This window comes from Schistocerca piceifrons, chromosome 3, assembly GCF_021461385.2.
Source record: "Schistocerca piceifrons isolate TAMUIC-IGC-003096 chromosome 3, iqSchPice1.1, whole genome shotgun sequence".
Classification (NCBI taxonomy): domain Eukaryota; kingdom Metazoa; phylum Arthropoda; class Insecta; order Orthoptera; family Acrididae; genus Schistocerca; species Schistocerca piceifrons.
This window is the reverse complement of record NC_060140.1, coordinates 277,771,293-277,784,123: the sequence shown is the minus strand read 5'-3', so window position 1 is coordinate 277,784,123 and position 12,831 is coordinate 277,771,293. Positions and strand designations below refer to the sequence as shown.

Sequence of the window (12,831 nt, the reverse complement as noted above, 5' to 3'; positions counted from 1 at the left end):
GTAGTCGAGTTAAGTCGGGTGATGCTGAGGGTATTAGATTAGGAAATGAGACACTTAAAGTAGTAAAGGAGTTTTGCCATTTGGGGAGCAAAATAACTGATGATGGACGAAGTAGAGAGGACATAAAATGTAGACTGGCAATGGCAAGGAAAGCGTTTCTGAAGAAGAGAAATTTGTTAACATCGAGTATAGATTTAAGTGTCAGGAAGTTATTTCTGAAAGTATTTGTATGGAGTGTAGCCATGTATGGAAGTGAAACATGGACGCCGGCCGGGGTGGCTGGTTTGGACAAGAAGAGAATAGAAGCTTTTGAAATGTGGTGCTACAGAAGAATGCTGAAGATTAGATGGGTAGATCACATATCTAATGAGGAAGTATTGAATAGGATTGGGGAGAAGAGAAGTTTGTGGCACAACTTGACCAGAAGAAGGGATCGGTTGGTAGGACATGTTCTGAGGCATCAAGGGATTACCAATTTAGTATTGGAGGGCAGCGTGGAGGGTAAAAATCATAGGGGGAGACCAAGAGATGAATGCACTAAGCAGATTGAGAAGGATGTAGGTTGCAGTAGGTACTGGGAGATGAAGAAGCTTGCACAGGATAGAGTAGCATGGAGAACTGCATCAAACCAGTCTCAGGACTGAAGACCACAACAAGAACAACAACAACAACAACTGACTTTTTGATCACCCTGTATTTGTGGAAGTTCGCACTTTTGCGAGTTAGAAATTATTAATACCCTGATGAGAATGTTGGGTAATGCGTTTTTCCCGGCTTTTAAACAGATCGCTTCTATGGATTGATTGTAAGTAGACACAAACCTAGTCGCTTTTATTTTTCATTACCTGCCATTGCCATAATTCTGATAAGTTGCTTCATACATTTGTATGCGGATAAACAGCTGAAGATGGAAATATAGTATGCGAGACCGGTCGTCTATCTGAATGAAAATTTTTAATAGTAGCAGCGACCTTCTTAAACCACTCCACTATTGTGATGTAATTCGACACGGTACGAGTAGTGAGAAAACTAGACAGTTAGAACTAACCATGAACGCTTGTGGGCGTTACATCTGCAACATTTGTCTACCTTGCCGTGTCAGTGCTTGATGCGCTAAGTTAGGGTGGGGGGGGGGTGGGGGGTCTGAGCACTATGGGACTTAACATCTTAGGTCATCAGTCCCCTAGAACTTAGAACTACTTGAACATAACTAACCTAAGGACATCACACACATCCATGCCCGAGGCAGGATTCGAACCTGCGACCGTAGCGATCACGCGGTTCCGGACTGCAGCGCCTAGAACCGCATGGCCACCGCGGCCGGCAGTTAGGGTGGTGTCGGACAGCCAAGTTACGTGTCTACCTTAGGTTATGTCTGCTTCATCGGCTGCTCAGTGCACAAACACAGCAGTACATCAGAGATTAAATACCCGTCGTCTCGTCATAACCGAAACACAAGGTCCAGCTGTGCCCATTCATTACACAGAAGTATTGCCACACCCTTTCTGTACTGCTGCTATCCGCCTCTGGAACAAGCCGCCCTGCACTCTACGCACAATTCAGTGCCCTACTGCTCTTAACAAGAAGCCGAAGCAGTTCCTTATGGCGTCCTCATAACATTTCCCCGAAAATTAACGTATGTGGCCAATTTCCCCTCTGTCAAACAGCGAAGCCAATGTTCCTATCTTCTCCCAGTAATGCTTCTTTCTCCTTTTCTTTCTCTATGAGTCACGCAACCTTCTTTTCCCTTACAGCCTATTCATTAACTGTGTGTTATCACGTTCCTATTTCTTCTCCATCTTCCACCTCTTTCTCTCGCGCCCATTGCTAATGGCGGTAATAATTAAAACACACCTTCTCGTAATTTATTGTTGTGATTATCAAGAAGGGATGTAAACTGTGTGTTTCTTTGTCTGTGCTATTGTAATTTTTAATTTCTAAATGTTGCGTAACCTGCGTATCTTAGGTCGTGTGTAAAATGTGTACAACGCCTAATTAGGTGTAAGAGAGGACATATCACATTAAATAAATAAGTATTTATCCGATCCTTTTCTCACTCTTACATCCCAGAAACGGTTCAAACAATGCCTTTACTACGTATCACAAACAAACCCCTTCATTCAGTACCTTATCAGTTTTACTGAACGTTGTCAGCATGTGCTAGGACCCCTAATATTGCAATCCCATTTCCTCGTTAGTGTCTTTACCACAAACGAAACACATATTTGAGGAAAGTTTGTGGTAGTGACTGATAGATTACTGAAGTTACTACAGCGAAAATAACTAGTTTTGAATCACTATGCGTGATATTTAATTTACTATTTAATGTGTTCTGTACGATGAAGTCGAAAAAAAGAAAAAAAGTAAGTACACCGGGTGATTTGAACCTGTAACGCCAGCGTGATAGACCTGACTCTTACACGCTGAAGTACTTTCGCTTGATCGTAACATGTCTAACGTTACTAGTGTAGGGGGTACGCATAAGACTGAAACATCGATTTTCTCGTAAACTAGGGGCCGTCACTTGAAAAGAAAATATTTAACAGGTCTGATGGCGCCCTTGTTAAACAAATATTAGTATCCTGTCATCGATCACAAACTACACAATTATTAAGCTATTACGACACCATTCTCCCTTCTGCTGATGCTACAGTTCTTCCTTAGACTAGCCCTTGTGTCATTCACTAACACTCTTACTGTTGTGAAATTTCATTTTGTTCGTTCCAGTTTTTCAATACGTAACTTAAATTGATGGAGAGTAATATGGATCATTATCATCAAACGAGTCAGAGATGCAGTAAATAAGATTATTATAATACTTATCGGCAGACACAGATTCCAACTGCAGTCGCTTGATACTCGTAGATTTTTATAAAAACTGTAGGCTTTTCAAGATCGTAAAATTCGGCATGCGAATCGAAATATTTGAAAGTAACAAGAGGTGAGAGAGTGAACACTCATTAGCTAAGAGGTATAGGGTGCGTAGGGAAGATACTCACGTAGATGGTTTCGTTAGATTCCTTGCAGTCGCAGACGCCCGGCGGGCCAGGTGGTCCAGGTGGTCCACGAAGCTTCTGTAACAGAGTACGCTGATCAAATGTTTTGCACATATGTACACTTTTCTCTCTATTAACAGAGGTTGGTGTATATACAGGGTAAGCCGAACTCAAATGAAGCTGTTCGGAGATATTTTCTGAGTGTGTTGATATAAGGAACCCACGGTCTTGATGATTACACAGGAACTCGACTTGCGCCGTAGGGTGGTGGGGTTTCGGATTCCGCTGGTTAGGTCAGGAGTCCACTACACACAGCAGGCGGCTACACGGGTAGCAGGGGTTGTGTGGTGTGGACTGGGCGGTTTTTTAGTTTAGATGGCCTCGGGCAAGTACAGAAAGGGCAACAGCCTCAAAGGGTGCGGGGCAAAGTCAGGACATGCGGGGACCAAGCAGCAATCGGTATTGTAATTGTAAACTGTCGAAGCTGCGTTGGTAAAGTACCGGAACTTCAAGTGCTGATAGAAAGCACCGAAGCTGAAATCGTTATTGGTATGGAAAGCTGGCTGAAGCCAGAGATAAATTCTGCCGAAATTTTTAAAAAGGCACAGACGGTGTTTAGAAAGGATAGATTGCATACAACCGGTGGCGGCCTGTTTGTCGCTGTTAGTAGTAGCTTATCCTGTAGTGAAATAGAAGTGGATAGTTCTTGTGAATTATTATGGGTGGAGGTTATACTCAACAACCGAGCTAGGTTAATAATTGGCTCCTTTTACCGACCTTCCGGTTCAGCACCATTAGTGGCAGAACAACTGAGAGAAAATCTGGAATACATTTAACATAAATTTCCTCGGCATGTTATTGTGTTAGGTGGAGATTTCAGTGTACCAGATGTAGACTGGGACACTCAGATGTTTAGGACGGGTGGTAGGGACAGAGCATCGAGTGACATTATACTGAGTGCACTATCCGAAAATTACCTCGAGAATTAAACACAGAACCGACTCGTGGAGATAACATCTTGGACCTACTGATAACAAATAGACCCGAACATTTCGACTCTGTAAGCGCAAAACAGGGAATCAATGATCATAAGGCCGTTGCAGCATCCCTGAATATGGGAGTAAATAGGAATATAAAGAAAGGGAGGAAGGTTTATCTGTTTAGTAAGAGTAATAGGAGGCAGATTTCAGACTACCTAACAGATCAAAACGAGAATTTCTGTTCCACACTGACAATGTTGAGTGTTTATGGAAAAAGTTCATGGCAACCGTAAAACGCGTTTTAGACAGGTACGTGCCGAGTAAAACTGTGAGAGACGGGAAAAACCCACCGTGGTACAACAACAAAGTTAGGAAACTACTGCGAAAGCAAAGAGAGCTTCACTCCAAGTTTAAACGCAGCCAAAACCTCTCAGACAAACAGAAGCTAAACGATGTCAAAGTTAGTGTAAGGAGGGCTATGCGTGAAGCGTTCAGTGAATTCGAAAGTAAAATTCTATGTACCGACTTGACAGAAAATCCTAGGAAGTTCTGGTCTTACGTTAAATCAGTAAGTGGCTCGAAACAGCATATCCAGACACTCCGGGATTTGTCTACTTACAGGCAATCCCTAGAAGCGATCTGTTTAAAAGCCGGAAAAAGCACATTACCCAACAGCTTTTTCCAAAGCTGTTTCGCAGAGGAAGACCGCACTGCAGTTCCTTCTCTAAATCCTCGCACAAACGAAAAAATGGCTGACATCGAAATAAGTGTCCAAGGAATAGAAAAGCAACTGGAATCACTCAACAGAGGGAAGTCCACTGGACCTAACGGGATACCAATTCGATTCTACACAGAGTACGCGAAAGAACTTGCCCCCCTTCTAACAGCCGTGTACGGCAAGACTCTAGAGGAACGGAAAGTTCCAAATGATTGGAAAAGAGCACAGGTAGTTCCAGTTTTCAAGAAGGGTCGTAGAGCAGATGCCTAAAACTATAGGCCTATATCTCTGACATGGATCTGTTGTAGAATTTTAGAACATGTTTTTTGCTCGCGTATCATGTCATTTCTGGATACCCTGAATCTACTCTGTAGGAATCAACGTGGATTCCGGAAACAGCGATCGTGTGGGACCCAACTAGCTTTATTTGTTCATGAGGCCCAGAAAATATTAGATACAGGCTCCCAAGTAGATGCCATTTTCCTTGACTTCCGGAAGGCGTTCGATACTGTTCCGCACTGTCGCCTGATAAACAAAGTAAATGCCTACGGAATATCAGACCAGCTGTGTGGCTGGATTGAAGAGTTTTTAGCAAACAGAACATAGCATGTTGTTCTCAATGGATAGACGTCTACAGACGTTAAAGTAACCTCTGGCGTGCCACAGCGGAGTGTTATGGGACCGTTGCTTTTCACAATATATATAAATGACCTAGTTGATAGTGTCGGAAGTCCCATGCCGCTTTTCGTGGATGATGCTGTAGTATACAGAGAAGTTGCAGCATTAGAAAATTGCAGCGAAATGCAGGAAGATCTGCAGCGGATAGGCACTTGATGCAGGGAGTGGCAACTGACCCTTAACATAGACAAATGTAATGTATTGCGAATACATAGAAATAAGGATTCTTTATTGTATGATTATATGATAGCGGAACAAACACTGGTAGCAGTTACTTCTGTAAAATATCTGGTAGTATGCGTACGGAGCGATTTGAAGTGGAATGATCATATAAAACTAATTGTTGGTAAGGCGGGTACCAGGTTGAGATTCATTGGGAGAGTGCTTAGAAAATGTAGTCCATCAACAAAGGAGGTGGCTTACAAAACACTCGTTCGACCTGTACTTGAGTATTGCTCATCTGTGTGGGATCCGTACCAGATCGGTTTGACGGAGGAGATAGGGAAGATCCAAAGAAGAGCGGCGCGTTTCGTCACAGGGTTATTTGGTAAGCGTGATAACGTTAGGGAGCTGTTTAGGAAACTCAAGTGGCAGACTCTGCAAGAGAGGCGCTCTGCATCGCGGTGTAGCTTGCTCGCCAGGTTTCGAGAGGGTGCGTTTCTGGATGTGGTGTCGAATATATTGCTTCCCCCTACTTATACCTCCAGAGGAGATCAAGAATGTAAAATTAGAGAGATTAGAGCGTGCACGGAGGCTTTCAGACAGTCGTTCTTCCCGCGAACCATACGCGACTGGAACAGGAAAGGGAGGTAATGACAGTGGCACGTAAAGTGCCCTCCGGCACACACCGTTGGGTGGCTTGCGGAGTATAAATGTAGATGTAGATGTAGATGAGGGTGACGTGTAAAAGATGTTAAAATAGTGTATGTACTTGCATCCAAAACAGTAAGCACACCAGAGATGCAAAATAGGACAGAAAAACTAAGTACAAGACATACAGCAGTACTACTCTCGGAAAATGTGTTTAAAAATCAATAACTATTTAAGCAAATGGTCGCAGCTACCCTGCAGAAGACATACTTTCAAACCATGGAGGGAAGGCGACGTTCTTTTCGAGAGGTGCTATTAAAGAAATTTAGAGAACTGCATTTGACACCAGTTGCAGAACGATTCTACTGCCGCCAACGTACGTTTAGCGTAGGTGCCACGAAGATAAGAGAACTTAGGGATCGTGTAGAGGATTGTACACAGTCGTGTATGCTCGCTCTATTTGCGAGTGGAACAGTAAAGGAGATGGCTGGTAGTGGTACACGCTGCCCTCTACCATGCACCGTACGGTAGCTTGGGAATATAAACTTAGATGTAGACGTAGATAAAAAGTCATAAAAGCAAGCCGACATATACAACTATACTTACCCAGTTAAGCAACTTCAGGTGAGAAATCAAAGCAAAATTAAAAAAGCCTATGCGTTATAGTTCTTAGGCCTGAAATAAACAACCGTGAGCGTCATATAACTTTCTTACAGAAATAAATCGAGACCCGAAGATGATGACACAAATGTGTTAAAACATGTCTGGGTAAATAGAAAAAAGAAATACATTGTGTTTTGCAGAAGGCAGGGTGAAACAAATAAACAAATTTGTTCCAGTCGCTGTAGACGTAGGCATAAAAGCAGACATATAGCTGCAGGGTTGTAGCTTGTTATTCAATCTGTATATTGAGCAAGCAGTAAAGGAAACAAAAAAAATTAGGAGTAGGTACTAAAATCCATGGAGAAGAAATAAAAACTTTAAGGTTCGCCGATGACATTGTAATTCTGTCAGAGACAGCAAAGGACTTGGATGAGCAGTTGAACGGAATGGACAGCGTCTTGAAAGGAGGATATAAGATGAACATCAACAAAAGCAAAACAAGGATAATGGAATATAGTCGAGTTAACTTGGGTGATGCTGAGGGAATTAGATTAGGAAATGAGACGATTAAAGTAGTAAACGAGTTTTGCTATTTGGGGAGCAAAATAACTGATGATGGTCGAAGTAGAGAGGACATAAAATGTAGACTGGCATGGCAAGGAAAGCGTTTCTGAAGAAGATAAATTTGTTAACATCGAGCATAGATTTAAGTGTCAGGAAGTCGTTTCTGAAAGTATTTGTATGTTGACGGTAAATAGTTTAGACAAGAAGAGAATAGAAGCTTTCGAAATGTGGTGCTACAGAAGAATGCTGAAGATTAGATGGGTAGATCACATAACTAATGAGGAGATATTGAATAGAATTGGAGAGAAGAGAAATTTGTGGTACAAATTGACTAGGAGAAGGGATCGGTTGGTAGGGCATATTCTGAGTCATCAAGGGATCACCAATTTGGTATTGGAGGGCAGCGTGGAGGGTAAAAATCGTAGAGGGACACCAAGAGATGAATACACTAAGCAGATTCAGAAGGTTGCAGTAGGTACTGGGAGATGAAGCAGCTTGCACAGGATAGAGTAGCATGGAGAGCTGCATCAAACCAGTCTCAGGACTGAAGACCACAACAACAAGAATAGCTGCCGACAGCTCCCCAACTCCAAAATGCGAGGATAAAAAGAGAGCAGAGCATGCTGGCACTCACCTCAGGATCCAGCTCTGGAACGGGGCCCGGTGGTCCCTGTGGTCCAGGCGGACCTGGAGGGCCCTGAATCGACTCCCCTGGTGGACCCTGTAACAAGAACCACACACTATGCATGCAGATTCCATTAGTACTGTCTGCTGGTCCTGTAACTACAACTATTTAATATCTAGAACATAGTCATCTTACACTACAGGGGAAGTCTCTCGGTTCGAATCGGAATTCTCTATTCCAGCTGCATTTAGAAGTTTTACGTACCACTGTGAGTCGGGTGGTGAGAGCATTCGATTGCTTGTTGTAAATAACAGTATGCATTTTCATTACGAAAATTCTGTTTCCCAGTTTAGTGTCGAAGTCACTGGAGAGAATCTTTATTGAGTCTATTATCCTTTTGCATGTACACTGAAGCGCCACACTGGTATAGGCAAGCGTACTCAAATACAGAGAGATGTAAACAGGCAGAATACGGCACTGCGGTCGGCAACGCCCGTATAAGGCATTAAGTGTCTGGCGCTGTTGTTAGATCGGTTACTGCTGCTACAATGACAGGTTAACAAGAATTAAGTGAGTTTGAACGTGGTGTTATAGTCGGGGCACGAGCGATAGGACCAGCATCTCCGAGATAGCGACGAAGTGGGGATTTTCCCGTACGACTATTTCACGATTGTACCGTGAATATCCGGAATTCGGTAAAACATCAAATTCTGACATCACTGCGGGCGGAAAGAGATCCTAAAGCCGGCCGGTGTGGCCGAGCGGTTCTAGGCGCTTCAGTCTGGAACCGCGCGACCGATACGGTCGCAGGTTCGAATCCTGCCTCGGGCATGGATGTGTGTGATATCCTTAGGTTAGTTAGGTTTACGTAGTTCTAAGTTCAAGGGGACTGATGACCTCAGAAGTTAAGTCCCATAGTGCTCAGAGCTATTTGAACCATTTGAGATCCTAAAAGAACGGTACCAACGACGACTGAAGAGAATCATTCAGCGTGACAGAAGTGCAACCCTTCCGCAAATTGCTACAGATTTCAATGCTGAGCCTTCAACAGGTGTCAGCGTGCGAACCAATCAACGTAACATCAACGACATTGGCTTTCGGAGCTGAAAGCCCAATCTTGTATCCTTGATGACTGCACGACACAAAGCATTACTCCTCGCCCGGGCCCCTCAACACCGACATTAGACTGTTGATGATTGGAAACATGTTGCCTGGTGGGACGAGTCTCGTTTAAAATTGTATCGTGCGGATGAACTCGTACGGGTATAGGTATGAAGACAACCTCATGAATCCACGGCCCCTGCATGTCTGCAGTGGAGTGTTCAAGCCGGTGGAGGCTCTGTAATGGTGTGGGACGTGTGCACTTGAAGTGATATAGCACCCATGATACGTCTAGAAACGACTGTGACAGGTGACACGTATGTAAGCATCCTGTCTGATCACCTGCATCCATTCATGTCCATTGTGCATTCCGACGGACTTGGGCAATTCCAGTACGACAATGCGACACCCACACGTCCAGAATTGTTACAGAGTGGCTCCAAGAACACTCTTCTGAGTTTAAACACTTCCGCTGGCCACCAACCCCCCCCCCCCCCCCCCCCCCCCCCCCCCGAAACAGACATTATTGAGCATGCCCGGGACGTCTTTCAACGTGTTGTTCGGAAGACATCTCCACCCCATCGTACTCTTACGGATTTATGGAGAGCCCTGCAGGATTCATGATGTCAATTCCCTCCAGCACTACTTCAGACATTAGTCGTCTGCGGCACTTCTGCATGCTCGTGGTGGCCCCACACGATGTTAGGCAGGTGTATCAGTACCAGTTTCTTTAGCTCTTCAGAGTATTTTAGCTTGTATATCGCCGGCCGAAGTGGCCGTGCGGTTAAAGGCGCTGCAGTCTGGAACTGCAAGACCGCTACGGTCGCACGTTCGAATCCTGCCTCGGGCATGGATGTTTGTGATGTCCTTAGGTTAGTTAGGTTTAACTAGTTCTAAGTTCTAGGGGACTAATGACCTCAGAAGTTGAGTCCCATAGTGCTCAGAGCCATTTGAACCATTTTTTTTGAACTTGTGTATCATAACATTTAAAATTATACGAACAGTAATGGTTTAGTTCATTTTTGCTGTCTGTGTATAACAATACGGACACACGACACTAAACACGTGACTGCTTGTTGAGATAACTGACTGACTGGCGTTTTAACACCACCACCACTCCTCCAAGACTGCAAGCGGTATTGTGTACAGAACAAGTGCAATACAATCACGCGTCGTCGCTGACGTGGTTGGAAATGTTTAAATACAAATATACCCGGCGTGTCTACGCCATGTGTAGACACCAGACTCACTTGTAGGTGTCGGAGACAACACCCTCGACTTGAAGCAGCTGTTCTCGTAAACGATATCGAAGCCCACAGGACATTAGATTAGTCACCGCTAGAAGACGTAAAGTCAGTAACGTGTAACATAACATCTGTCCCTGATGACGCCTGAAATTCGTTGAGGAAGAGAGTCGACAAGGTTTCTCAGCTATGTCATAGCCAACTGATGATGAAATTCCGGACAGCTTTAAAACTGTGGAGAACTCGAGTGATATCAGAATGAGATTTTCACTCTGCAGCGGAGTGTGCACTGATATGAAACTTTCTGGCAGATTAAAACTGTGTGCCGGACCGAGAGTCGGGACCTTTGCCTTTCGCGGGCAAGTCCTCTGCCAACTGAGCTATCCAAGCACGACTCAAACCCCGTCCTCACAGCCTTACTTCTGCCAGTATCTCGTCTCCTACCTTCCAAACTTTACAGAAGCTCTCCTGCGATACTGGCAGAAGTAAGGCTGTGAGGACGGGGTTTGAGTCGTGCTTGGGTAGCTCACTTGGCAGAGCACTTGCCCGCGAAAGGCAAAGGTCCCGAGTTCGAGTCTCGGTCCGGCATGCAGTTTTAATCTACCAGGAAGTTCAACTCGAGTGATATGTTTCACCCGTTCTTCCAAATAGTCGCAGACTTTTCAATGGGATTAAGAACCGGAGATTTAGTGGGCCAGTTGAGGTGCGATAGTGTTCGTCAAACCAGGACATATGCTTGTAGCTCTGTGGATAAGGCTTTTGTCATCTTGGAAGACGGGAGTGTCCACAGCACCCTCATGAGAATGTTGGAATGAACATTATAGTTCATCAAGATGCGACATGGTCGCGAATTGAACAGTGACCCAAGTGTAGAACAAATTTCCTATACATCACGTCTATGGTCACAAGCTGATCGTAGGTTGTGTTACAAACATGAACAGCATAGACACAGAAGTGACGACACTTTCTGCAGGACCTGACCACCATTTTGCAGGACAATTCCCAAGCACGTACAGTGCAAGCTGTTACTGATTTGTTTGACTGATGGGGCTAGTAAGTGCTATACCACCTACTGCACTCCCATGACTTAAGCCCTCGTAAGTTCAACTCGATTTCTAAACTGGAGGAAACACTTCACGGCATTCGCTTCAGAACTGCTACAATTTCGTCGGGCAATAGACCGCTCCGCTCGAACTGTCAACACAACTGGCACTGCTAAGAGTATCCTTCGACTTCCAAATTGCTGGCAACGGGTTATACACAATGCTGGTGACTACTATGAAGGTCAGTAAAACTTTGAAACACTTATCTATTTTTTACGAGCTGTAAATAAATAGTTGCCACTTTTAAAGTTCCAACCCTCGTATATATACCGGGTGATCAAAAAGTCAGTATAAATTTGAAAACTTAATAAACCACGGAATAATGTAGATAGAGAGGTAAAAATTGACACACATGCTTGGAATGACATGGGGTTTTATTAGAACCAAAAAAGCACCCCATATTGCTAGACGCGTGAAAGATCTCTAGCGCGCGTCGTTTGGTGGTGATCGTGTGCTCAGCCGTCACTTTCGTCATGCTTGGCCTCCCAGGTCCCCAGACCTCAGTCCGTGCGATTATTGACTTTGGGGTTACCTGAAGTCGCAAGTGTATCGTGATCGACCGACATCTCTAGGGGTGCTGAAAGACAACATCCGACGCCAATGCCTCACCATAACTCCGGACATGCTCTACAGTGCTGTTCACAACATTATTCCTCGACTACAGCTATTGTTGAGGAATGATGGTGGACATATTGAGCATTTCCTGTAAATAACATCATCTTTGCTTTGTCTTACTTTGTTATGCTAATTATTGCCGTTCTGATCAGATAAAGCGCCATCTGTCGGACAATTTTTGAACGTTTGTATTTTTTCGGTTCTAATAAAACCCCATGTCATTCCAAGCATGCGCGTCAATTTGTACCTCTCTATCTACATTATTCCGTGATTTATTCAGTTTTCAAATTTATACTGAATTTTTGATCACCTGGTATTTGAAGATACTGAGGCTGATTTTGTGTTTAACATTTGACGATGCCACTACAGCTCCAGTATATTAGGACGTGTTTTTATAAAACCGAAACCGGTAGTGTGATGACAAAGACGTTTGTGACCATAGACGTGAAATAAAGGAAATTAATTCATTGTAGTTCATGTTCACGCTAACCTGAATGTACGAAATGTATCCCTGAAACATCACGGAACCAGCCCCGGACTGAACCACTCCCTCGTCGCACTTCAGGTTATACGCCTCATTAGACCGTCGAAGGACTCGACGCCTTGGGTCATTTGATGAGGGCAAAACTGCGGCTCGTCGCACCACACTATACGTCTCCAATCACCTACTGTCCAGTTTCTATGCTGTTTGGCGTCCTGAAGATCGGTAGCTTTAAGCGCCGTTGTGAGCAATGGCCTTTTGCGAGAAAACCAACCCCAAATGTCCATATTATGTAGTTACCTCTGCAATGTTG

The 12,831-nt window shown here is 44.2% G+C and overlaps 1 protein-coding gene across 3 annotated transcripts in view; it reads right to left on the bottom strand.

Moving 5' to 3' along the window:
- Window positions 1-12,831, bottom strand: part of LOC124788124 (collagen alpha-1(XVIII) chain-like) — a 674,174-nt gene that overhangs the window by 136,144 nt on the left and 525,199 nt on the right. For all 3 annotated transcript variants that reach the window (XM_047255257.1, XM_047255259.1, XM_047255258.1), the window contains exons 10-11: window positions 7,984-8,070; window positions 3,000-3,074 (exon numbers count right to left, since the gene is read on the bottom strand). In XM_047255257.1, the coding sequence (XP_047111213.1) occupies window positions 3,000-3,074; window positions 7,984-8,070 (162 nt within the window). The remainder of the gene's footprint in view (window positions 1-2,999; window positions 3,075-7,983; window positions 8,071-12,831) is intronic.